Source organism: Porcisia hertigi, chromosome 33, assembly GCF_017918235.1.
Source record: "Porcisia hertigi strain C119 chromosome 33, whole genome shotgun sequence".
Lineage (NCBI taxonomy): Eukaryota > Euglenozoa > Kinetoplastea > Trypanosomatida > Trypanosomatidae > Porcisia > Porcisia hertigi.
The window spans coordinates 935,561-959,791 of NC_090592.1; the positions used below are offsets into that span (position 1 = coordinate 935,561).

At 58.1% G+C, this 24,231-nt stretch overlaps 7 protein-coding genes across 7 annotated transcripts; all 7 read left to right on the forward strand.

Annotated features, from left to right (window-relative positions):
• Positions 1-259: 259 nt before the first annotated feature.
• JKF63_02250 (uncharacterized protein) lies at positions 260-1,123 on the forward strand (the record flags this gene model as incomplete). Its single annotated transcript, XM_067898290.1, has 1 exon — positions 260-1,123. One exon carries the CDS (start codon positions 260-262, stop codon positions 1,121-1,123), a length of 864 nt encoding a protein of 287 aa, XP_067754447.1.
• Positions 1,124-3,497: 2,374 nt separating this feature from the next.
• Positions 3,498-5,759, forward strand: JKF63_02251 (uncharacterized protein; the record flags this gene model as incomplete). Its single annotated transcript, XM_067898291.1, has 1 exon — positions 3,498-5,759. One exon carries the CDS (start codon positions 3,498-3,500, stop codon positions 5,757-5,759), a length of 2,262 nt encoding a protein of 753 aa, XP_067754448.1.
• Positions 5,760-7,421: 1,662 nt separating this feature from the next.
• JKF63_02252 (uncharacterized protein) lies at positions 7,422-9,254 on the forward strand (the record flags this gene model as incomplete). Its single annotated transcript, XM_067898292.1, has 1 exon — positions 7,422-9,254. The coding sequence occupies one exon, from the start codon at positions 7,422-7,424 to the stop codon at positions 9,252-9,254; it is 1,833 nt and encodes a 610-aa protein (XP_067754449.1).
• Positions 9,255-10,014: 760 nt separating this feature from the next.
• Positions 10,015-10,950, forward strand: JKF63_02253 (uncharacterized protein; the record flags this gene model as incomplete). The annotated part of the gene is made up of 1 exon (XM_067898293.1): positions 10,015-10,950. One exon carries the CDS (start codon positions 10,015-10,017, stop codon positions 10,948-10,950), a length of 936 nt encoding a protein of 311 aa, XP_067754450.1.
• A 1,035-nt stretch (positions 10,951-11,985) lies between these two features.
• JKF63_02254 (uncharacterized protein) lies at positions 11,986-13,347 on the forward strand (the record flags this gene model as incomplete). Its single annotated transcript, XM_067898294.1, has 1 exon — positions 11,986-13,347. The coding sequence occupies one exon, from the start codon at positions 11,986-11,988 to the stop codon at positions 13,345-13,347; it is 1,362 nt and encodes a 453-aa protein (XP_067754451.1).
• A 1,106-nt stretch (positions 13,348-14,453) lies between these two features.
• Positions 14,454-18,749, forward strand: JKF63_02255 (uncharacterized protein; the record flags this gene model as incomplete). Its single annotated transcript, XM_067898295.1, has 1 exon — positions 14,454-18,749. The coding sequence occupies one exon, from the start codon at positions 14,454-14,456 to the stop codon at positions 18,747-18,749; it is 4,296 nt and encodes a 1,431-aa protein (XP_067754452.1).
• Positions 18,750-20,807: 2,058 nt separating this feature from the next.
• On the forward strand, positions 20,808-24,004 carry JKF63_02256 (uncharacterized protein; the record flags this gene model as incomplete). The annotated part of the gene is made up of 4 exons (XM_067898296.1): positions 20,808-21,944; positions 21,986-22,069; positions 22,100-22,453; positions 22,484-24,004. 4 exons carry the CDS (start codon positions 20,808-20,810, stop codon positions 24,002-24,004), a joined length of 3,096 nt encoding a protein of 1,031 aa, XP_067754453.1.
• Positions 24,005-24,231: the final 227 nt, after the last annotated feature.

Here is a 24,231-nt window from a genome sequence, read left to right on the forward strand (position 1 = left end):
CTCATTCGTTGTGGCTGACGGCGTTTTTTTTTTTCTCTCTCTTCCGCGGCGTTTCTCATAATCGAACAAGTCTGCACACAAAGGTACCGACACGCCGTGTCGCCGCTCCGCGTTTTATTATTACGTGTGTTTGGCTATTATACTTAACCACGGCGATAGTTTCTACCTCGATCAGCACGGGAAAGTATCGCCCCTCCTCCTCCCTTCGGTCCATCACACGCGTCTTTCACACGCTTTTCTTGTCTTGTTTCTCCAGGTGATGCTCTCTCGCATTCTTCACACACAGTTGCGCGGTAGCGCGGCCGCAGTGACGGCGACGGCGGTCTCCGCAAGGCGCAGCGCACTATCGCCAGCGATTCGCTTTGGTGCGCTTGGCGCTCGTTGCCTTCGAGGTGGTCTGGCCGGTAGTAGCAACGCCAACAGCATCGGGAACGCCCGAGGAGGTGTGGCATCCTCTCTCTTCCTTCTCAACTCAAAGCGGTTCGTTCAGTTTGAGCAAACAAGTGACACGTTGCTTGGCGTCAACAAGAATAAGCGTGCGATGCACAACCGGTGGGTGACCAAGAGTACGAAGGAGTACATGAGCGAGGCCGACTCGAAGGTATCCAAGGGGAACAGCCTCCTCTTCAGTGCGCGTGAGCATCGCCGCGAGAGTATGGAAAAGCGCAAGGAGCGATTCCGCGAGGTTGCGGAGGAGACGGACCGCACATTTGAGCTGGAGCTGGATCGAATGCGTGACGACAACGATCGGCGGTGGAAGAAGGGCTTTAACTTCTTTAAGCGACAGGGAAAGGCGTTTGTGCTACTCTACATATTTGCGTATCTCGCCCCCTTGTCGATACTTTACCTCGGATTTGCCAGCGGGTTGCTCCCCAAAGATGCCGTTTTCGAGTTCCTCTTCTTCTTTTTACAAACCTTTATCGATCGTGAGGTTTTCTTCAAGCGTGTGGAGGCGTGGGACACGTACTCGAACTTTGGTTTTGCATTTGTGGTGAACGAGATGCTGGAGTTTGCGCGGTTTCCGCTGGTGATGTTTTTTTTCTATCAGGCTCGTCCGTTCCTGACTGGGGTGAACCAACGTGTGAAGGCGTCCATCTTCCGCTTCAACGCAGCGGAGTCGTGAGGGAACATCTCTCACGGTACACCGCGTGCGTAATCCGGCAATTTTTTTGTGCTGCTGTGAGCAGAGTGTGACACCATTTCTCTCACTGTCACCCCATCACCATGATAGGGGAGGGGGAGAGGGGGCGGTTGTTGTTGTTATGATTGTAATGGCGGGGACACGTTCATTCTGGATGGCGGTGTCTCAGAAGTTTTCTTCTCTGCCAGAAGCTTCTTTTTCTTTTTCCCTCCCCGATCGTGGCGTGCATTTGCTCGCATGTTGCTCCGTGTCGGGGGTGCCGAGGCCGCGCGCTCTCTCCTTTTTTCTTTCGTTTCCGCCTCTTCTCCGTTTGCATTGTTGATCACAGTTGAATCGTCTGACTGCTTTCGCCTGGAGCTCACTTCACATTGCCCCCCACATACACTCCTGTAATGAAGGGATGCGTATATATAATTATATATACATATCTATACACATCTGTGTACGTATGTGTGTGTTTTTTTGTACCCTTCCTCAGCGCAGCCGTGCGCTTGTTTCTCTGTGCAGCCCTCCGCTCTGTTTAAGACGATTCATTTTTTGACTCTGCCTGGGCAGTGGCAGATTTGTTGAGCTGAACTCATCCTTCTTTACTGCGTTGCATGTGGGGCTTCACCACGCCCTCTTTTTTCTTCCCCCACCGCCCGAGGCTTCGGCATCCGTCACAGAAAAAAGTTTTGCCCATGCCCCCGCACCATCACGCAGTTGACTCCCCCCCCCTCCCCATCAGCGCGTGTGTTTGTGGCCGCTGCTGCCGCCACCGTTCATCCTTTCTCTCCTTTTCTTAACACTCACCTCTACACTTTCCCCTCCCTCCCCCCGCTGTCGTTCTGGCACTCTTCTGTCTTCATTTCTGGGCCACTCGTCGGTGTGAGTGTGTGTGCATCTCCATTGGCTGCTTTTTTTCGCTTCGATCCGACTCCATATTCCAGACGATGCACACCCACGCCCGCAAACCTCCACACAGGACCATCATTATGACGGCAACGAGCAAACCCCATTATTACCGCACACACACCCACACACAGGGATGGAAGGAAGAGGTATCGTGAACTACAAAGGGGCGTCGTTGGCATAATTCGATGCTTGCGCAGTCTTGGTGCATCCTCCTCCCCCTCCCCCCTGCTCATCCCCCGGGACATCCATGGGAGTGTTCTCGGTGAGAGAGGCTTGACAAAGTGCTTGTAGGCTTTTTGATCGTTGTCTATACTACCGCTTTCCCAATCTCAACCGTCTTCTGTGTGGTGGGTGGACTCTGACACGACAAGAAGTGTGTATTGCCTTTTCGGCAGAGAGGGGGTGTCGTGGCGTTTTGTGTAGGTGGTCTAGAGTCCGTAGTAGGCTGTCAAGTGGACCCGAGGTATGCAATACGCCGTGTGCTTCTTTTTTTTTGTATCCCCGAGGCACTCCTTGTTTGGCTCGAGTTGATCAGTTTTTTTATGGGCTTCTTCAGCTCGAGGCTTTAGACGATCCATCTGGTGGGTGAGGTACACCCTTACTAGCGCGGAGAAGAACCTCGGCACTTCGCTTTACTTGGAGCGGGTTACCCCCTCAGAGGGGAGTCTCTTGGGGAACCGCGCACGAGCACACATGCAAATATGCAAAAATACAAATATAAACTTATCCACAGTCAGAGGTTGAGTCGATTGCAACAAATACGCAGAGTCGCTTTCATGGCCTCGGTACGACTCTCTCTCTCTCTGTATATATATATGTACCCCTTCGTCTACTTCGGGGTTTTCCCCCTCTGGTCTTGGGGGCAGGTGGGGAGACTCGCGCTGATGGATGCGTGTGTGGATTTTTCAGTCCCGACGCTTTGTCCTCTTTTCTGTGCTGTTCCTTGAGCTCGTCTCTGGTCCCTATTTCCTTCGCTCCTCTATACAACCCCCTCCACCACCACCACTACACACACACACACACACACACACACACGCGCGTATACACAAAAGGTCATTCGCATACGCGGTGCGCTTCAGCGGCAACAAGGGCACACATACGGTATCGCTCTACGGTGCGGAGTTGGCGAGGGGGGACGGTACGTGCCACACAATATTAGAGATCGGTGTATTTACTTATTTTTTTCCACGGCAACATTTGCCATTCCGCCGAGAAGAGGAGGTGGTGGTGAAAAAGGCAAGGGGCTCGGAGCAGCCCCGACAAGTTCGTGTCTGCCTTGGGTTTCTTTTTGTCTACAGCCTTTTTTTTTGTTGTTGCTTCCCCGACACGGTTGCGCATACGAGGGGGTCTCAGTCGTCGCTTGTGAGGGTCTACGCCCTGTCAGGCATACACGGACGCACGTGGGGCGCTCCTCGTCCTCACTTGAAAAAAATATTTCTCGTCTCGCGTACGAGTCGACAGGATGTATAGGCAGCAGCGGGTGCGCAACTTGCCGTGCGGTCGCGGGTTTGCGACGGAGGTGGAGGGGCGGGATCGCGTGAAGTTCTTTCGTCGTCCTGTCGAACCTGACAACACCGTGTTTGACCACACCAGCAACAACACAAAGTCCGCCGCCTCCGGGGAGCCCATGCAGGCGCAGTTTGCCACCAGTTGTCCATCCGTTTTGGTGCCGTTTAACGCCGCCTCTCTTCCACGCAGCGGATCGGCTAGGCGCCACAGCCCCCGGCCCGCCTCTGCCCTCGGACGGCATCCGCCGCGCTTCAACTCCCCCGACACTATAGTCAGAAACGCTCGTGTTCGCAGAGATGGTGGCGCCCAGCGAAAGGCAAAACCGTATCACCTCCCGAGTCTCAAGAGCGACAACTCTACCGACGGTACTAGCGGCGCAGGGGAAGCTCAGCAGAGCAGGCGCGCAGCGGCGTCGGTGCAGACAATCTATCGCGACAACGAAGCACAGACGGACCCGTACTCGCCCGACTACTTGATTCCAGAAGGGGCACCTACTCCAGAGATCTTGGCGCTTCAGTGCCTTACCTACAAGAACGGCGGGCTGCCGGCTGGGAAGGAGGGTGTAGAGCTCATTCAGCGACTGCGCCGCCGTCGAGATGTGGAGGCGTCGCTGCCGACAGGAACCGATCCGGCTTCCATTGAGGCAAGGTACACCATGCTCCACGAACTGGAGGAAAAAGAGTGGGCAGAACGCGAGGAGCATGTGTCTCTGCTACAGCAGCAACGGCTAGCTCGACTCAGGGAATCGTTGCTGGCGCGCGAGGGGGCTCGCGAGGAAGCCAACCGGAGTCGCCTGGATTCCATCAAGTCACAGTACCTCAAATCCCTAGGCGGCAGGCTGACATCGCTCGAGAAGCGCCGTATTGCGTTCAGCAGGCGCGGTATAGACAAGATGGCGCAGCTACAGGCACTGGATAATGGTTGCGCACCGGGCCAAACCTACGAGTCAGGGGAGATCGTTGGTGTTCCCCAATCCACCGCTTTCATGAAGAGCGTCAACACCTCCAAGAGCGTCAGATCCAAACCCTCTATCGCTCTCTACGCGCGCTACGGCACAGATGGCGAGCCCCCGCAGATCGAGCAAGGCGGCGCCGCTCGTGGCTCTAGTATTGACGCTCGGCTTCGCGCAGCCAGGAAAGCGTTCCAATATGATATACGACCGCAGCTGCTCGCTGACCCGACGGGGACGGAGGTCGTTGATACGGAGCGTGGCGTCCGGGTGGACCGGGTTGCACCGAAAACGTTTGTTGCACCAGAGAACGAAGCGGTGCAGCGTCTGCCAACGCTTTACCAACGCCGTGAGGCAGAGAAAGTCCTGCGCTCGCTCGAGTACGCTTACAACAAGCTGTACCCGTCCGAGGATGCGGAGGCTGCCAAGGCGGCAGCGATGAGTCCGCAGCGGGTGCTGGAGCTGTACAGAGCCACGCCAAAACTGCAGCGGCCAGAGACACCGGTACTGGTCCTGGACGGTGATGAACAAGAGGAACAGGAGGACGCTTGTATCCTCCTCCAGCGCTTACTGCGTGGCCGCGCCGTTCAGAACGACTTCTTTGACGGCCGCGAACGCTGCCGTGGACTTATCGAGGAGTTGCAGGCTGCCTCTAAAGCTCAGACGGCGGAGCAGCAGGCAGCGTCGCAACGGAAGATGGAGGCACTCGCAGCAGAACGGGAGTCACAGGCGCAGTTTATTGTGAGCAGCGCGCTTGGCGCCGTTGTGCACGACACGCTCGGATTTCTTTCCCAGGAGTTGGGCCGCCAGCAGGACATGGCGGCTCTGCGGCGCCTGCAGGCGGAGGCTGAGGTGGTGCGCGCGACTCGCGAGGCGGCCGAGCGCGCCCGTCGGGCAGAGGTGCGCCAGCAGCGCGACCGCAACGAGGTCGCCTACGCGGCGTATGTGAGGGCTACAGACACAACTCTGCAGTGCTTTCTTGACGACGCTACGCGTTCAGCGATTGAGGAGACGGCCATGGCCGTGGCCGTGGACAACGAGCGCGCCCGCCAAGCTTCTCGTCCCTCGCCCTGCCATCCTTCAACCGAGGAAGAGGCCGAGAACATTGTATGTGACATGTTGGATGGGTTCGTTATTCCAGCGATCGTGGATGCTATTGGGCTGCAGGACCGCGAGTTCGAGAAGAAGGCGGTAGCGGGCGCGGCTTTGGATGCGGCTCACGAGATGGGGAAAACGAGTAGCCCATCACCACCACCACCACCATGACACACACACACCCGCGGTCTCGGTTGCTTCCCGTTTTGTTCGCAGGACAGTTTTGGTTCTGCTCGAAGCGTTTTTGTTTTTTAGTACTCCCCTTCTACCCCCCCCCTTTTTTTTTGTGCTTGGCTACTACTTCTTCTGACGCTCATCTTTGGCGTCTTCCTGTGTGTGTGTGTGTGTGCAAGTGGATTGCATTGCATGGGGCGAGTATCGTCTGCTAGAGCGCCTGCTTTCCATATCATTTGGATGGGATGCGTGTACTCGAGCGGGCGCTCCAGCCCAGGTTGCGATGTACACACACTGAGACGTCCCCATGCATGCACGCCCGCGTCTCCTCCGCGTGTTCATGCGTGTTTGTCTGTCTGTGGTGGGGGGAGGGGCAAGAAAAAAAAATATGATGTACAAAAGAACGATGCTTTGTCTACCCCCCGTTTTCCTATCTTTTTTTTTTTACTGTATGGGAGGGGGTGGAGTGTGTATGCCCAGCCTCTAAAGACGAGGTGGCTGTGTGAGTGCGCTTCTATCACTGAGTGCCTAGGCTTGTGGGGGGGGGGGGGGGGCGGCTGTGAAGCTTTGTCACGGATCGGTTACTCTCCCTGCATACAGACCCCATGGTATTGTGTCTGTTTTTCTCGTGAGCACCCATACATATATATATATATACATATATGTATATGTGCCCGCGTGCGTGTGTTTACCGAGTTGTGTATTTGGAAGTTGTAAGCGATCCTTCGGTTTATCTCCTCCTCTTTGTTTGTATTCGATGTTATGCCCCCTTTCAATTTTCGTTTTTCCTCTTCAGCAGTGCTTCGTTTTGGTATGCTGTCCTGGACTTTGACATCTCTCCAGGTCCGCCTTCCTCTCCCCCCCTCTTCGCCCGCGCCCCCGTCGCCCTCTACTACCTCTGGAGAGTATTGCATCGTTCATCAGGTCCACCGTATGTCATGTTTGCAGGAACAACCTCTCTCACTTGCACGATTCGCTCATACTGAGGAGGTATTCTTCAGAATTGTCGAGCTCCTTGCCTGCTTGGAGAACTCTCTCTCCCCCCCCCACTCACCACCACCACCACCACCCCCATTCGGCGCCGTAAAGCGTCTTTATGGCGCATGGCCGGAATGGGGGTGAGGGGGGGGGGCTCGTTACCGCCGACGGGCACAAACAACACGCAGAGCGTCCACTTCAAGAGAACGCAGCAATGCACTTTCATCTGCACTTCCCTTGATGGACTCTCCTCCCGTTCCCCCCCCCCCCCCCAAAACAAAAACAACAGCGAAAAACGAGGGCATCAATCGATGAACGTTCCTTCCTGCTTCTTGTCTTGCGTACACTTCTCCATCGCTCTCTTGATCTCTCTCGCGTGTTTGAATATTCATGTATTCCCGCCACATCTTTTCACTCCGCTCTGTACCACTCGCAATCCAGCGCTCCCCCCACACACACACCAAAGACCACACACACACGCATACATAACGCTTTCTCTTTAAGGGTGTCTTCGCCGCGACTCGCGGCGAAAAAAAAAAACAGGCAGAGAGCCTTGCACAGGTGAAACACACAGACACACGAGCAGGCGTCCACGTATTTGTGCAGCATGACACGAGCACGTCTTTTTCTGCTTCCGCACACGTATTCCTTCCCCTCCTCCGCTTCATCAAAGTCATAGAAATGACCGACACTTCTGCGCCTCGGTTGCATCTCAACACGTCGCGCGGTTCTCTCTGGAGTGATGGCTGGCCATCTTCCGGCCTCAATCGAACCGCCGCCCCATATGCCGACTCCGCGTCGTACCGAGGAACAAAAGGCGGCGGGGGTGAAAATGGGTATGAGGGCCTCCGGCACACCTTCACCGGCGCGCTGAACAGCAACAACAGCACGTCCTTGACGAACAATACGTCCAACGGCGACTGGCTGCGAGAAAGCCGCGCCGGCGGCCTAGATGCCTCTGCTGCCGCCGAACCGCTTTCACCGCTCCCACGTGTGAGCGAGCTGGCTGTGGGCTGGGGTGGCGTGCGCCAGCGCTACGCAGATCCGAAGCCTGCGAACAGCAGCGGTGACTACGCTGGTGTCCGCAGCGGCAGTGACAGCTTTAGCCGAGGCACTCGGGGCCCATCCGCTGCTCGCCCGCTTTTCGCTTCCTTTAGCAATTCGCTGCCACGCGATAAGAATGTCATTGTGGGTGACACCGGCCGCGCCACGTGGATGGGTAGCGCAGGAGACGTGCCACAAGGGTTTTACTCTCGCTATGGGCCAAGGGCTGGTTCCCCCGGCAACGCAGTCGGTCCTGCTCGCTGGAGGCTACGTTTCCGCGACTCCGCGCCACCGCCAGCGGCCAGCGCTGGCTTCAGCAGCGCGTACATAGCCGCCTCATTGGGCGCTGTGCCGTTCAACAGGAGGGACCACTGTGGTGATGGCCCCGTTGACTGGGTTGGTGATGCTCGAAGCGACAGCAGGGTGGCTGGTCTTGTAAATAGTCGTTCTCGAGCGCGTGCAGACCGCTGGACGGACGACGAGTGGTGGGGAGGGGTGGCAAATACGGCAATGTCCACCCGGACCGACGTGGAGACGACGACGACAACGGGGTCATCTTCATCTTCTTTTGAGGACGAGAGGCGGCACCGATCATGGCGCCATCGGCACCACAGGCGAGAGCCTGATCATCGGCGCAGCCATGGCGGTGGCAAAGGGAGAGACACGGGCGACCGCGAGGACACGTCGTATGTTGACTCAGATACCGACTCGGACAGAATCTCGGATGGTGTTGAGGACGATCTGCTTTCATTAGCGAGCGCCATTGTCTACGATATGGATTCGAAGCCGGTCGTTCCCTTGGATCTTCTCCGCAATGCGCAGGAGACACCATTTATGTGGGACCGACACCCCAGTCACGGCGTTGTGCTCTGCCTTTTGCAGCGCCGCGGCATATACCCCCAACGTTATCGCGAGCTGGTGGAGTACCACATGGCGGAGCTCTTTCTCCACTACTTGGATCTCTGTCGTAAAGGGGCATTCTTCGTCCACTACTCAGCCGGCAAGTTCCCAAAGGAACGCTTTTTGCGCATCTGCATGCTGCCGGTGAATTTGCGCGACGCGGCATCGAAACTCATGCCGTACTTGGTCATCACTTTCCACGAGGGCGGAGTCCGTATTCTCGACTCCATCCCGCTCGACAAACTTGTTGGTATCACGGTCACGCCGCAGACTGCGTGCTTCCGGCCATTTCTCGAGTCGCCGAGCACGTTAATCGGCTGCCGAGGGGGCCTCGGCCATCGCACTCGCCTGCCTGTCGATGGCGCCTTCAGTCTCTGGTTCAAGCACGCACCAAAAAATGTGCCGCGAAGTGTGGACATCTTGACGTGCGATGCGAGGGTTTTCGACATCTGGACGAAAACCTTTCGGGGTTTGCTGAGTGTTAACAGCTCTTCTATTGTACAGGTGGGACTGACACCAAACAAGGAGTCTGGGGTGTCGTCAGAGCGGGTGCAGTCTACAGGACAATAGAGGGGAAGAGTTCACCACGGCAATCAGCAAGTGAGGTCGTCTTCCTCATGGAAGATGTCCATCGTGAGGGTATGGTGATGTTGGTTGTACGAGGAGGGAGTAATGGTGGAGGACGAGGAGAAAGGGAGGGGGGGGGAGGGCAACGAATGTGTTTCCCCGCTTTTGGTCTTGCCGGTCTTCTCTCTCCCTCCCTCCTTCCCTCCCTCCGTTTGTCCGCGAAGCCGACTTACCACTTAGACAGGGAGATGTGAGGATTTTCTTTTAGATTTTTCTGATCGCTCGCCTTTACAGGGGCGGGGGTGGGTGAGGGGATTCAACATCTCCGCTGCGCAGGGACAGACCATGAGTACAAAGAAAAAAGATCGAAACATTGCAGCTTTGCAGTGGTGTGTGTGCGCGTTTGTTTCGTTTTTCGATTCCTTTATGCCCTGAATGCACGCCCGCGCAAAACGTTCCCCCAATCACCACACACACAAATACACACACAGACAAAGGGGGGGGGGACCCACTTGCGGGTTGACTCTGTCCTGATTTCTTCCCTTCGATTGCTGGCTCCATCACCACTCTCTCTCTCTGTCTCTTTCGGTGTGTCTGTGTGCGTGTCTGTGTATACCCGCGCTGTCAACTGGCATTTCTTCCTCCGTCTATTTCCTGTTTTCTTTTTTTTTTGTATTCACCTTGTTTCCACTTCGTGCTGCATACACACAAACGTAGAGAACATGCAGAGGGCCCCGTGCGCCTGTTCCGCATCGTCTTCATCATGAACACTCGCCGTAAGATGATTCAGGCGAAGCCTGATAATCCATCGAAGCGTTGGCATCTCATGAACGAGGCCTTTCACCCGCTCTTCGTGGACGACAAGCGGGGGCAAGTGGAGTACTGGTACAACATGGTAGCGTCCGGTTTACAGCGCGATAATTTTCGACGTATCTGCAACGAAATGTATCGTCAAGACCCCGCCACACCAGATCCGAGTTTTAACGCCGCTTTCACAGAGACTGTCGAGCTGGAACAGGTGCACCTACTCCTGAAGAACTACGGCTTCGTTTTGTCTGACACTATTGGTAAGCCAATGGCGCGTGTGTGGCTGCTGCACTGCGGAACGTCGAGTCGCGACCGCAAGGATTTCCGTGCCGTGTTCACTGGCTGCCAGTCTACTTACGAGCGAAGTAGCGTCATGCACACAGACTACGTGGCTCCCGATGCCGACAAGTATCCGACCGATCGCACCCATAATCTACGGTCTGTTGACTGGACGAATCTGAACGCACGGAGCGCGATGCAAGACCTGGAGGAGCAGCGCCGCTTGCACGGCGCGGTTACGGGTAGTCAACTGCGCAGGCGTTCCACTACCATTGCCGAGGAGCAGCGCCGTTTCAACAGCGATGGCACTTTGAAGCCGCGCATCACGAAGCCAAAGAATCAGTTTGACGGGGTGAACTTCTTGTCATCTTTGGGCTTTGACGGAGTGCCGTCCGAGGAGGCACTCGCCCAATTGAAGGCGAACCGGGAGGCGTACCGGGAGGCTGAGTGGTATTACGTGGACAAGGACGGCAGCACTGTCTACAAGGCACGAGCCACCAAAGGATCGGGGTTCGCGGCGACTGCTGGAAAGTCGGCAAAGGGGGAGGGCGGGATTCTCGGTTCCTTTACCTCGGAGCCGATCACGCGGTGGGTTAACAAGACGTGCTTTTAGGGAGAGACGTGCTTGCTGCTTCCTTGAAGGATTGGGTGAATGTATAAGTGTCGGTGCGCGATGTAATCTAGAGTTGATATCCATTCTTTGCCTTTCTTTATACACATACATATGCATTTGTTTATATATATGTGTGTGTGTGTGTATTCATTTCCACTCGAGTCAGTGTTTTCCTTTATGCCGCGAGAGGGCGAATGGGTGTCACTTTGACATTGCAAGTCGAACGCCTGTGCCATCCATTCGCGTTGTGCGTATGCGCGTACGTGTACGCATGTGTGTGTTTTTGAGCGAGGCCTACGCATCATCAACTTTTTATTTTCACCATGCACACCCGAAAATACCCACAACAGCATGCTGAGAGAGACAGAGAGCAACAATCCACCCACCCAAGCTGCTGCAATGGTCACCATCACCCTTCACACCTTCTTCCCCTCCCCTCCCCTCCCTTCCCCTCCCCCTCCCCCTGGACGGCCTTCAATCACTGTTATCACTGCTTTTTTTTTCGTCTTCCAGCACACCTAGTCACTGTCCACGCGCCAAGGGGTAGAGGGCCTCTGTTGGCTTGCCGTCGCACTTGCCGTACCTCTTAAAATTTTTTTTCCTCAGCTTTTCTTTGACAATTTTGCACATCGTACACGTACGCCTACCACGCATCGCCCCTCGTCTCCTTTTCTCCCCCTCCCCCCTCTCCTTGCCTCCCACCACCACACCGTGCCGCACTCACATCGTTCTGACGCTGTATCCAAATATGCACACCGTCTCATCCGCGCTGCCGTAACTCCCTTTTTCTCCATTCAAAGTCCCTGGCTCTCACCCGGAGCACACCGAGTGGGACGTCCATCTCTTCTTCCCGTGGGCAAGACAAACTCTTTAGCTTTCTTTTGCGCACACCGTCGTGGCGAGATACCACCAAAGGGGATCGTTCGGCTTCTCTTCCGCAAGTGTGTGTGTGTGTGTGTGTGTTTATAGAGGCAGCACAGACGAGCACACGTTTTTCTTGTGGGTGGCGCATGTGCTTGTGAGTGTCGCTCAGCCATGGAAGGTATCATTCAGTATAGGCTGCTCGGCAGCCACCCAGCCGCGTCGGGTCGCTATCTTACTGTCGGCTTCCCTGGCGAGACTACTACCACTGACAAGATACTGAGCCAGGTCATTCAAGAGCACCGCATCAACACGAGTCGTTACAAACTGGAGGTCTGCCGACTCGTGCCGGCTCGTGATGCCCCGACGTCCGTGCTGGCAGCGGCGCCAGCCCCACCCGAGGGCGGCAATGGGGCCTTCTCAGTTTCAGGTGTAACGGCGGGGGTTCATAACGCGCTCGTTCCTGTGACCATCTACGGGCCCGATGCACTACACACGTATGATCGATTAACTATTACCGTTTCTAAGCGTGACTTTGCAGATGACGAAGCAGCGAGGAAGGAGAAGGAACGACTGGAGCATCAGAGGCGCTTGCAGGAAATGGAGGAGCAGCTTCTTTCAGCTACTTCAAGGGCCGGACACTTCATTGGTGCCGGTAGCGGTGGGAACACCGCAGTTGTTCTACCGCCAACTCAGCCCTCTAACTCTGCCTCTGGTGCACGACGGCCATTCTCCTCAGCCGCGCCAGCGGTGGACAACCTGCGGCTTCAGCGCGCGGCCGCTCTGGCTGGTCAGCTTTTCCCTATCATGAGGGGCCAATGCGGCACGCTGACGGGGCTTCACGATGTAGCCAACACGCATCAGTGCGTTCTTTGTCGTTTCTCAGCGTTCGAGGAAATGCTGACGACGTGCTGCTGCTTCTGCGTTTGTCGCAGCTGCTATGCGTCTGCGTCCGAGATGGTGATGAAGGAGGACCAGTGTCCGGTGTGTGGCACAATAGCCTCTCCCTCGTCGGCCACCGAAGCTGTTGCCGGTGCAGCTTTCCGTGCCGGGGGTGTTGCGAAGGGTGATGACGACTCTACGGCGCACGGCAAGCGTGAGCGGGATGCCAAACCTGAAGACCGATGTTCATGGAAGCGCGAAGAAGGTGAGCAAAAAGTGTCACTGCCGCAAGGGATGAGCGTGCATGGCGCCAAAGCCTCGGAAGGCCCGGGCCGTCAGGGCATCGGTCGGATCACAGCGAACGTCTCGGCACAGCCTGGCGATGCAGCTGCAGGTGTTTCTTCACCTAAGTCGGATTCTGAGTCTCGTCCCATGACAACGGTCAAAGGGGCCGGGTCTCATGCCGCCAACAGCGGGGAAGCCGGCAACGCCGCGATTCCCACCACATTCTCGGAGGATATTCTGTGGACCGAGTCGCGCCTTCGCAGCGATCTGGATCAGGCGCTCTCTATGCTGGACGCACCCGACCCCCTCTCGGCGGCCGCTAAGGCAAAGCGCGTAATTAGCGCCGAACTGGCAGCTTTATGGAGGTGAAAGTTTTTGTTGCGGCATACGTCTTCAGTGGCCAGATTGTACATTTTGTGTGCGTGGGTTTGTGCTTACGCAGATGCTGCCAGCATTATACGTCAGTTGCCCCCCTGCTCCAAGAAGAGGGGAAGTCAATGTCAGGATGAACAACAACAACAACAGGAAAAAGAAAACAGTTCGCTTGCCCTTCAATTTGAGCTTAAAAACACGATCACCTCGCACACGCTATCAAGTGGCACGTGATTGCCTGTCCATTCGAAACTGCGTTCCCTCTTGGGGTTGGCGCCTAGTGCGGTTTCCCTTTTTCTCATCCGCCTTCTCCCCTCTTTTTTTTTTTTGCACTCTTGGCGTCGTCGCTCCCTATGTACGGTGTCGATGCGTCTTTACGCACTTCTGTTTGTACGATGCACCACCACCACGACCACGACCACGTGCCGTGTCCCCTCCCGCAATCTTTCTCGTCCCTCTACCTTTACTTGTCAATGTGTGACGCCTCGCTTGAAACCTGCCCCCTCTCTTCCCCTCCCCCCCAAAAAAAAAAAAAAACTCAACCCATACTCCTTGTACTTGATGCACGGCACGTGTGGCTGCGCGGTACTGTCGTCCTCGCGGAGAAGCAGGAAGAAATATGTAAACAGCTTTCATTGAGTTCCTCTTGTTGTATCTTTTCTGCAGTCAGGTGTGTCGTGCAATATCGGTGGCCTCTCGTTCAATTAGGCCGCGTTGCGCCGTGCAGCTTATCCCCCTTTTTAGCAGCTGCTCCTTCAGTTCTCATTTGCCGCCCTGCAGGGGAGGGCCCCATATAAACCATACAGAGCGCTGGACAAATACGCGCGCCCGCAACACAGATCGACCCTCCCTTCTTCTCTCGCTGTTTGTGGGTCACCGAATTTGTACGGTTTGCCTGTTATCCCCCCCCCTTTTTCGTGCGCGGCCGCTTGCTTCCTTCGCCCCGCTCTTGCCCCCCTTCCTCTGGTTCTCCTCACAGCTTAGATCACACCGCGTTTCTACCACCTCCCCCCCCCCCCCCAGTACTCTCTGGGTAGTCGAGCTGGTTGAGTTATTTGATCGTGGTGGCCTCTGCATTGGACTTCACAAGCTTGTCCACATCGATGTCGTCATCCTCGTCGACACGCAATACCGTGTCACTCTACCGCTATGACCTTACGCAGGGGATGGCACGCAGCCTCGGACCAATGCTGATCGGTCGGACGCTCGAGGGGATTTGGCACACTTCCATCGTCGTCTATGGAAAGGAGTACTACTTCGACGGTGGCGTTGGTATCATCGCCGCCCCAAACCCCGGCAGCACTCGCTTTGGCCAGCCATATCGCACTGAGGTGCTCGGGGCGACAACAAAGCGTGAGGAGGAGTTCTTTGCGTGGACGCAGCAGCAAAGCCACACCGGCTTCGGCCCCAACGACTACAACGTTCTCCACAACAACTGCAACAGCTTCTCGGATGCGGCGAGCCTTTATCTCCTCGGGCGCCACATTCCGCAAGACGTACTTGACATGATTCCTACGTTACTATCGACCCCCTTAGGGCAAATGCTGAGACCCATACTGGAGCAGGCTACGTCTGGTGCTGCAGAGGTCAGCCCGGCTGATATGAGGGCTTCTCCAAGTTATTCCCTCGCTCCGCCGCCGTCGCCACCGACGACTGCCGGCAGTCGCGAGGCGTGTGCGGGCCTCTTGAGCGCCCATCGGACGGTAACCGACGAGGATGAGGAGGATTTGATGGTGGCCCAGGCGATGCTTGAGAGCAATGAGACTATCGCGGATGGGCACCTGAGTCCCCCTGGTTCATTTGAGAGGACGCTTGATGGTCTAACGCTCCTGCGCACGGTGATGCTGAACATTTGTGAGCACCCCACCAACGCCAAGTACCGGGCACTGTCAACCGAAAGCACGGCCTACCAAACGAAGCTGAAACCGCTCGAGACGTATGGGGTGACGGAGATGTTGCGTATCGCAGGCTTCCACCGCCGCCCGCACAGCAGTGGCACCGGCGGTGAACAGTGGTTTCTGTCTGACAGCGACGGAAACGCCGCTGTGCTGAGTCGCGTGGCGGAGGTTCTCGACAGGGCAATTGCCAACATTCAATCCGCTGCTGACGAGGCGGCAAAGAAGCGGGGAAGGAGAGACGTCTCGGCTTTGGCACCCGAGCAGGTTTGCGAAGGCTCCTTAGCACTTTCGCCTTCCGCCCCGCGTCTTGTCGCTTCTGTGTCTGGTGCCGCGCCAGCAGTGGGCCATGCCGAGGCAGCGCTGCCGTCGTCATCGGCACTGGTGGCGAAAGATGGCGCCCGTACGTACACGAGCAGTGCGGTTCAGTTTTGCACCCCGCCCTTCTTGAAGGAGTGGGTGCCGCTCCCCATTGGCAAAGAATCGGGGAAGTCGCTCTTCTTTATCCACGTCCTCCCTACGAGTACTTCAGGGGATCCGTACGGTTTCGGCAAATGCTGCCTTTCTGCAGATCAGCAGCACCTGCAGGCACACTATTGCACCACTGCCGGCAGGGAGGCTGAGATACACGGTGGGTACGAGGTACTCTGCGTGCGGCGTGGAGAGGAAAGCGCTCTGACGTGGGTGCCCGTGCCGTTGGCTTCCGCTGCGCAGATTCGGCATAGTACATCGTTCATCATTTCGGCGTACCACCGCTTTGGGGTGGTGCGGGCCGAACACGGAGGCGGCCTGCACCCTGGGGTCATGGAGCCGTCTGGGCGCTGCGTAGTGCCCTACGGCGGGCGCGCTGTAGTGGTCACCGACGACGCTGAAGTGCTCTGCGAGATGGCCAGGCTGCCGCAAGCAGTACTGCAGGAGTTGGAGGCTCTTCAGCGGGGGACGGATCTGGCAGAGCTGTTGCGTGTGGCAAGCGGCAAGCCCATCGGTTCATTTGACGAACTTCTAAGTACCTGGCAGCCACCAATTTTCTACATGAAGCCGCGCTCACTGCGTCCGCACACCGTTCTTGGGCCAGCGTCAGTGGTGTGGTGTGGAACAGGAGGTTCCTCGAGGAGGACATCGGCCGGCGCGGCATGTGCTCAACCCCCCTCGGCTGAAGCTGAGATAACGGCACCCAGCGCAAAGTCACTGGCGCCGCGCCTGCTTGTGTGTCACGACATGTGCGGCGGCTACATGCTCGCCGATCGCCGTGTCTTTCTTTGTAAAGGTATTCCCTTGTCTGCCAGCGCGTCTGCTGAGGTGACGGGGAAGGGCCCTGGGGATGACTTACGTTTGCGTCTGCAGACAGTGGAGGGTGCGTACACGGTGAGCTACTGGAATCGCGCCGATTGCTTCGTGTACTTTTCACATAAACGGATTACCGTGCCTCCGCGCGAGTGGATCGACAGCGGCCACAGCCACGGTGTCCCAGTGCTCGGCACCCTACTCACCGAGGGAGACAGCGGGGCTGCGGACTTACGGTTGCTCTTGACGGATGCAAGGCGCATGGCGGCCATCATCGCGCGCCTCGTCGAGGTGTGCAATACCTATGGCTTTGACGGATATCTCGTCAACATCGAAAACGATCTCCCCAAGACCCTGGCGAAGCGCCTCGTCATCTTCTGCACGCAGCTCCGCAAACAGCTAAACTGCTCATCCTCGGCTGTGCGTGAAGCATCGTCTAACGCTGCTGTCTCCAATCGCCTTGTTATATGGTACGATGCGGTCACAATAGACGGGCAGTTAAGCTACCAGAACGCACTCAACTCCCGCAACAAGCCGTTCTTCGACAGCAGTGATGGGATCTTTACCAATTACTTCTGGAACCCGATGCACCTGTCTCTGACCAAGACGGTCGCCGGCATCCGAAGTGCTGATGCCTACGTTGGTGTAGACGTGTATGGCAGGAATATGTATGGCGGGGGCGGTTACAACACGCACGTTGCTGTCGGCGAGGCTGTGCGTGCGCGGTTGTCAGTGGCACTTTTTGCCCCTGCCTGGACGATGGAGTGCAGGGGTGAGGGGAGGCGCGACTGCTTTCAACGTGCAGAAAGTCGGATGTGGTCTCGCATGCAGGAGAAGTTCACCTACCACGCCCGGCTCATCTCGTCCACGGCTGCCACCGCAGATGTCATTCAACAGCCTACCCAGGATGGTGCCCAAGCGGCAAACCATGGGCAGATGCTTTGCGCGTGGACCTCCTTCCATTCTGGCGTGGGCTACGACTTCTATGTCAACGGCTGCCGTATCACTGGAGGCGGCACCGCTGGTTCCGTGGTCGGCACCAGTGGCTGGTGTGAGGTTTCTAGCGCGCACGGCCTCCCTCCATTTCTGTTTCAAGCGCCCCCGTCGGAACCGTTGGAGGGTGCACCACCGCCTGCCGCACAGGTGACGGCATCAGGTCACTCCGCCCCTTTCGCAGCTCTCCCGATTAGGTTGCCGGCAACGTCACTGAAGCACAGCGTCTACGGGGGTGTCGCTAGTGCGGAGTGGCGGTACGACAAAGCGTGGTTCGGCGATTGCCATCTCGCATGTGTAGTGCCACCAATGGGGGCAGCCGAGGTGCTGCGGTGGTACGTGCGCGAAGCGCTGCCGGCTACTCCCTTCACTGAGCTTCACATTGAAGTGGTGCTCGACGAGGCGGAAGGAGCCCGTGAACGTGCGGAATCGCACCGCGGGCTGCACTTGGCTCTACTCTCTGCCACGGGAGAGGGGGTGCAGATATCCATCTGGGAGCAGCCTGCCTTGGCATCTGCAGTAGCAGTGGACGGCGTGAACGGCATCGTTGCTCGTGTATTCAAGACAAGCGAGGTTGAGTGTGATGCGGGGAGCGACCAGAAAGTAGGTATCTCGCGATGGGTGCGAGTTCTCTATCAGCTGCGTAACATCTCAAGTGAGCCGTTTCACTTGACCTCCGTTTCCATCGCCAACAGAGACCCCCACCAAACGCTGAACTGCGGTGTGGGCGGCATTGGCATTTCTCAGTGGCGTGTTGAGACGTCAACAGAGCCCACTGGCGAGGAGACGCAGTCCGCTGCGCCAGTGTCACACCACTCTCTCTTGCACGCCGATGGACCTTATTACTGGAGCCACTATCACACCCTCCGCACACGCAGGGCCTCCGAACGAGTTTTGACTCTCGAAGGTGCGGACCACGTCTTCGCACGTCTTCGGGCCGAACACGGGGCTCATGCGTCTATTGTTGTGTTTGCCAGCGTCGTCAGCGCGGCAACGGAGCCCGGAGTGGGGGGTGCTACGAGCGCCGAGGAGAATGAGCCGGCCTCCCGGGCGATGCCGTCAGCTGCAAGCCACCGCGGGGAGTGTCACACAATGTACGTTGGTCAGTATCCCATTCATCTCGAGGCTGGCGCAACCTACGAGGGCTCCTTGCCGATTCCAGTTTCATTGCCATCTGGAGTAGATGTTGTGGAGGTGCAGTATTACACTGTGTCAGATGGCTACTAGGGACAGCCGTTACGCACAGGGTGAGGTGATTGGGTGGTGTGATCGCGGGTATGCAGTTTTCACTCATTACACATGACTGTCGGTGTGTGTGTGTGCGTGTGCGTCTGTGCGCATGCTGGGACGTATTAGGGGGTTATAGTGTTGTATAGGGACAACTCTTTCCTAAATGTTGGTGCGCGTGACGTTGGGGGGGGGGGGAGGGGGGGAAGGTCTGGAGTGCGCCACTCTCCGTTTGCGTCGGTTTTGGTGTCCAGAAGTTCATCTTCACCCCTACTCACCACTGCCCATCGCCAGCGGCTTTTACCTCACACGCCCAGTCTCAGACGCACGCTTTCACTTTCGTGGCTCTTTTTTGTTTTTTTCCTTCTATTTGTTTCTGTCTTCCCGGTTCAGTATATCCGTGTCATGTCTGTGGCGTTTTGATGTTGTTTGCCCCCCCCTCCCTTCCCCGCGTATCGGCTTGCCTCTGTCTTCCCGTCTGGCCCCAGCCTGCTGGAGAGAGAGAGGCGGTGAGGGCAAGCTCAACGCACACGTGATGGAGGGGGGTACCCCTCTACCCTTCTCTCGGCTCTTTGGTGTATTGGCTTCGAGTGGGGGCCAAGTACATATCATCGAATTGTGGAAAGGCAAAAGAAAAAAAAAGAGAGCACACAGCAACACCAACTGACAGAAACAGAACACAGTGGACGAATCGATCCCACCATTGGAGAAGAGAAGCACATCTCGCCATGTATTTTTGTACCATCCTATACATGTGTGCATATGTGTCTCTCTCTCTCTATATACTCTTCCCTGTGGTGCTGCCATTGCTTAGACATGCTACCCTGTTGAGCGACTCTCTTACTTTTTGTTTCAAGTCCCTCACCTCACCCCCTCCCTTCGACCGATTCTCTTTTTTTTTTCACGTTTCATGCTTACACACCCAATCATGTTCGAGTTCGATGTGCGCACTATGGTCGGTGAACCGGAACCTGCCTTCCCCTCAAATTTTTCATTTTCACGGGTCTACGCCTCACTCCGCAATGCCTCACCGCCACGAATTTGACTCACGTGCCGCTAGAGAACGTCAGCCATTGAATCTAGGTGCGACCCGTGGCGTATCCGAACCACACACATCAGTACTCTCTCCTTTGCCGCCAAACAAGTTCACTTCCATACAAAGGCGGCCCGTCGCTGGACGGACGAAGCTCAAAGAAGTAACGTTGACTTGAACAACACCTCGAGGGAGTAGAACTAGCCCTCCTCCCTCCCGCCTCCACTCCACACACACACCTGACGTTCGTGCCACCAACATTGCATCGGCCCAGCACAACAACCGCGACAAAAAAAATTACAACAACAGATTATTTCCTATCAGACACCCCACTCCCCCCCCCCCCCCCAACCCCTCACACCCGCACACATCTGACACATCCGCGTTGTTCCTTTGAATTGCGGATTTGGTCTCCCTGTGCCGCAGTACAAAAATAGAAAGACGTTTATTTAGAGGAAAAGCGACAGCAGAAGGAGGGAAAGATTGAGGAGAACAGGGAAGGTGTAACCTGAGGTCGACTTTGGCCAGATCGCAGGAGTGAACGGGTGTCTCGACACAAGTGTTTGCGGAACTTTTCCACAAAACGTTGCGCCAGTGGCGAACAAGCGTTGAAAAGAGGCACAAAAAATAACCGCTCCACAAACATCTTATCGTGCTGCCGGCTCCCGCGACAACTACGCTCCCGTTTTTTTGTTGGCAAAAACTGCCACGCTCCCTTTTTTCCAGGTAGAAAGACAGGATTTGGCGGGACTCCAATCATGAGTACTCTGCTCAACTTTCGTGAAGAGTCTCCAGGGGCGCAGAGGCCTTTGGAGGACGACACTTCCCAGGATGACACCGTTTCCCAATCCACCTTCAGTACAAACAATTCGCGCAGTTCCAGCAGCAGCATCTACACCGCACCCTCCTCACTCCCCGACCACGAGGGTTACCAGAACCTCAAAATGGATTTGGAACTTCTTCAAGAAAGCCTGGCGGAGGCTGAGCGTAGGTATGAAGATCTCGACCGCAAATCTAAATATGCCATGGGGCAACTCGAGATCGAGAACGAGAACCTTCGGCTCCAGGTCCAGCGCTTCGGAGAAAACCAATCCACCGCGGGTAAGCTCGCCGAAAGGCCCCTCAACCTTGAAGCTACTACCGACAACCCCCCCTCCGCTTTCAAACATGCCAAACCCCCTGCCCACGCCGATGAGCTGGAGGCCGCAAAGGCTGATGCTGAGGCCAAGGTGGAGGAGCTAGAGGTCGCAAAGTCTGCCGCTGAGGCCAAGGTGCAGGAGCTGGAGGAGGCTGCTGCGTCGAGCGCGGACCACGCGAGCCAGCAGGCTGCCCACGCCGCGGAGCTGGAGGCCGCAAAGGCTGCCGCTGAGGCCAAGGTGCACGAGCTGGAGGCCGCAAAGGCTGCCGCTGAGGCCAAGGTGCAGGAGCTGGAGGAGGCTGCCGCGTCGAGCGCGGAGCACGCGAGCCAGCAGGCTGCCCACGCCGCGGAGCTGGAGGCCGCAAAGGCTGCCGCTGAGGCCAAGGTGCAGGAGTTGGAGGCGGCTGCCGCGTCGAGCGCGGAGCACGCGAGCCAGCAGGCTGCCCACGCCGCGGAGCTGGAGGCCGCAAAGGCTGCCGCTGAGGCCAAGGTGCAGGAGTTGGAGGCGGCTGCCGCGTCGAGCGCGGAGCACGCGAGCCAGCAGGCTGCCCACGCCGCGGAGCTGGAGGCCGCAAAGGCTGCCGCTGAGGCCAAGGTGCAGGAGTTGGAGGCGGCCGCCGCGTCGAGCGCGGAGCACGCGAGCCAGCAGACTGCCCATGCCGCGGAGCTGGAGGCCGCAAAGGCTGCCGCTGAGGCCAAGGTGCACGAGCTGGAGGCCGCAAAGGCTGCCGCTGAGGCCAAGGTGCAGGAGTTGGAGGCGGCCGCCGCGTCGAGCGCGGAGCACACGAGCCAGCAGACTGCCCATGCCGCGGAGCTGGAGGCCGCAAAGGCTGCCGCTGAGGCCAAGGTGCAGGAGTTGGAGGCGGCCGCCGCGTCGAGCGCGAAGCACGCGAGCCAGCAGACTGCCCATGCCGCGGAGCTGGAGGCCGCAAAGGCTGCCGCTGAGGCCAAGGTGCAGGAGTTGGAGGCGGCCGCCGCGTCGAGCGCGGAGCACGCGAGCCAGCAGACTGCCCATGCCGCGGAGCTGGGTCGAGCGCGGTGCACGCGAGCCAGCAGACTGCCCATGCCGCGGAGCTGGAGGCCGCGAAGGCTGCCGCTGAGGCCAAGGTGCAGGAGCTGGAGGAGGCTGCCGCGTCGAGCGCGGAGCACGCGAGCCAGCAGACTGCCCATGCCGCGGAGCTGGAGGCCGCAAAGGCTGATGCTGAGGCCAAGGTGCACGAGCTGGAGGCCGCGAAGGCTGCCGCTGAGGCCAAAGTGCAGGAGCTGGAGGAGGCTGCCGCGTCGAGCGCGGAGCACGCGAGCCAGCAGGCTGCCCACGCCGCGGAGCTGGAGGCCGCAAAGGCTGCCGCTGAGGCCAAGGTGCAGGAGTTGGAGGCGGCTGCCGCGTCGAGCGCGAAGCACGCGAGCCAGCAGACTGCCCATGCCGCGGAGCTGGAGGCCGCAAAGGCTGCCGCTGAGGCCAAGGTGCAGGAGTTGGAGGAAGCCGCCGCGTCGAGCGCGGTGCACGCGAGCCAGCAGACTGCCCATGCCGCGGAGCTGGAGGCCGCGAAGGCTGCCGCTGAGGCCAAGGTGCACGAGCTGGAGGCCGCGAAGGCTGCCGCTGAGGCCAAGGTGCAGGAGTTGGAGGCGGCCGCCGCGTCGAGCGCGGAGCACGCGAGCCAGCAGGCTGCCCACGCCGCGGAGCTGGAGGCCGCAAAGGCTGCCGCTGAGGCCAAGGTGCAGGAGTTGGAGGAAGCTGCCGCGTCGAGCGCGGAGCACGCGAGCCAGCAGACTGCCCATGCCGCGGAGCTGGAGGCCGCAAAGGCTGCCGCTGAGGCCAAGGTGCACGAGCTGGAGGCCGCGAAGGCTGCCGCTGAGGCCAAAGTGCAGGAGCTGGAGGAGGCTGCCGCGTCGAGCGCGGAGCACGCGAGCCAGCAGACTGCCCATGCCGCGGAGCTGGAGGCCGCAAAGGCTGCCGCTGAGGCCAAGGTGCACGAGCTGGAGGCCGCAAAGGCTGATGCTGAGGCCAAGGTGCACGAGCTGGAGGCCGCGAAGGCTGCCGCTGAGGCCAAAGTGCAGGAGCTGGAGGAGGCTGCCGCGTCGAGCGCGGAGCACGCGAGCCAGCAGGCTGCCCACGCCGCGGAGCTGGAGGCCGCAAAGGCTGCCGCTGAGGCCAAGGTGCAGGAGTTGGAGGCGGCCGCCGCGTCGAGCGCGGAGCACGCGAGCCAGCAGGCTGCCCACGCCGCGGAGCTGGAGGCCGCAAAGGCTGCCGCTGAGGCCAAGGTGCAGGAGTTGGAGGCGGCTGCCGCGTCGAGCGCGAAGCACGCGAGCCAGCAGACTGCCCATGCCGCGGAGCTGGAGGCCGCAAAGGCTGCCGCTGAGGCCAAGGTGCAGGAGTTGGAGGCGGCCGCCGCGTCGAGCGCGGAGCACGCGAGCCAGCAGGCTGCCCACGCCGCGGAGCTGGAGGCCGCAAAGGCTGCCGCTGAGGCCAAGGTGCACGAGCTGGAGGCGGCCGCCGCGTCGAGCGCGGAGCACGCGAGCCAGCAGGCTGCCCACGCCGCGGAGCTGGAGGCCGCAAAGGCTGCCGCTGAGGCCAAGGTGCAGGAGTTGGAGGCGGCCGCCGCGTCGAGCGCGGAGCACGCGAGCCAGCAGGCTGCCCACGCCGCGGAGCTGGAGGCCGCAAAGGCTGCCGCTGAGGCCAAGGTGCAGGAGCTGGAGGAGGCTGCCGCGTCGAGCGCGGAGCACGCGAGCCAGCAGGCTGCCCACGCCACGGAGCTGGAGGCCGCAAAGGCTGCCGCTGAGGCCAAAGTACAGGAGCTGGAGGCGGCCGCCGCGTCGAGCGCGGAGCAGATGACAGAAGAGCGGCGGAATTTCGAGAAGACAAGTAGTGAATTAGCGGAGGCGGTCTCAGAATTGAAGGCGAAGCTGGGCGAAGAGCTGGCGGAGAGGGCAAAGTTGGTGCGTATACGGGAGCAGCTGGAGGTGGAACTGAGTCGACGTGCGGAAGCCAATGAATGTAGTGGGCTTTTAAGGGGTGAGGAGAGAGGACCCTCTCATAGAGGGTCAAGTCGTCGAGGCTGGTGGTCACGCTGTGATATTATGTGATACGCTTCGTTTTCTGGCTGAGATAAAGTTTTTGTTTTCGCATTCCTTTGGCTCGTGGGGCGTTGAGGTGGCTATGAGCCTTTTTTTTTAGTTGCCCCGTTCCAGCACTGATATGATGTCACCTGTATCACCTCCCCAAAACTGTTTTTTTCCGGGCAGGCCTCGGTTTGTTGGGTTTAGAAAGGGCTGCACCGAGGAGTCCAATCGTTTTTCTTTGTTTTTTTATC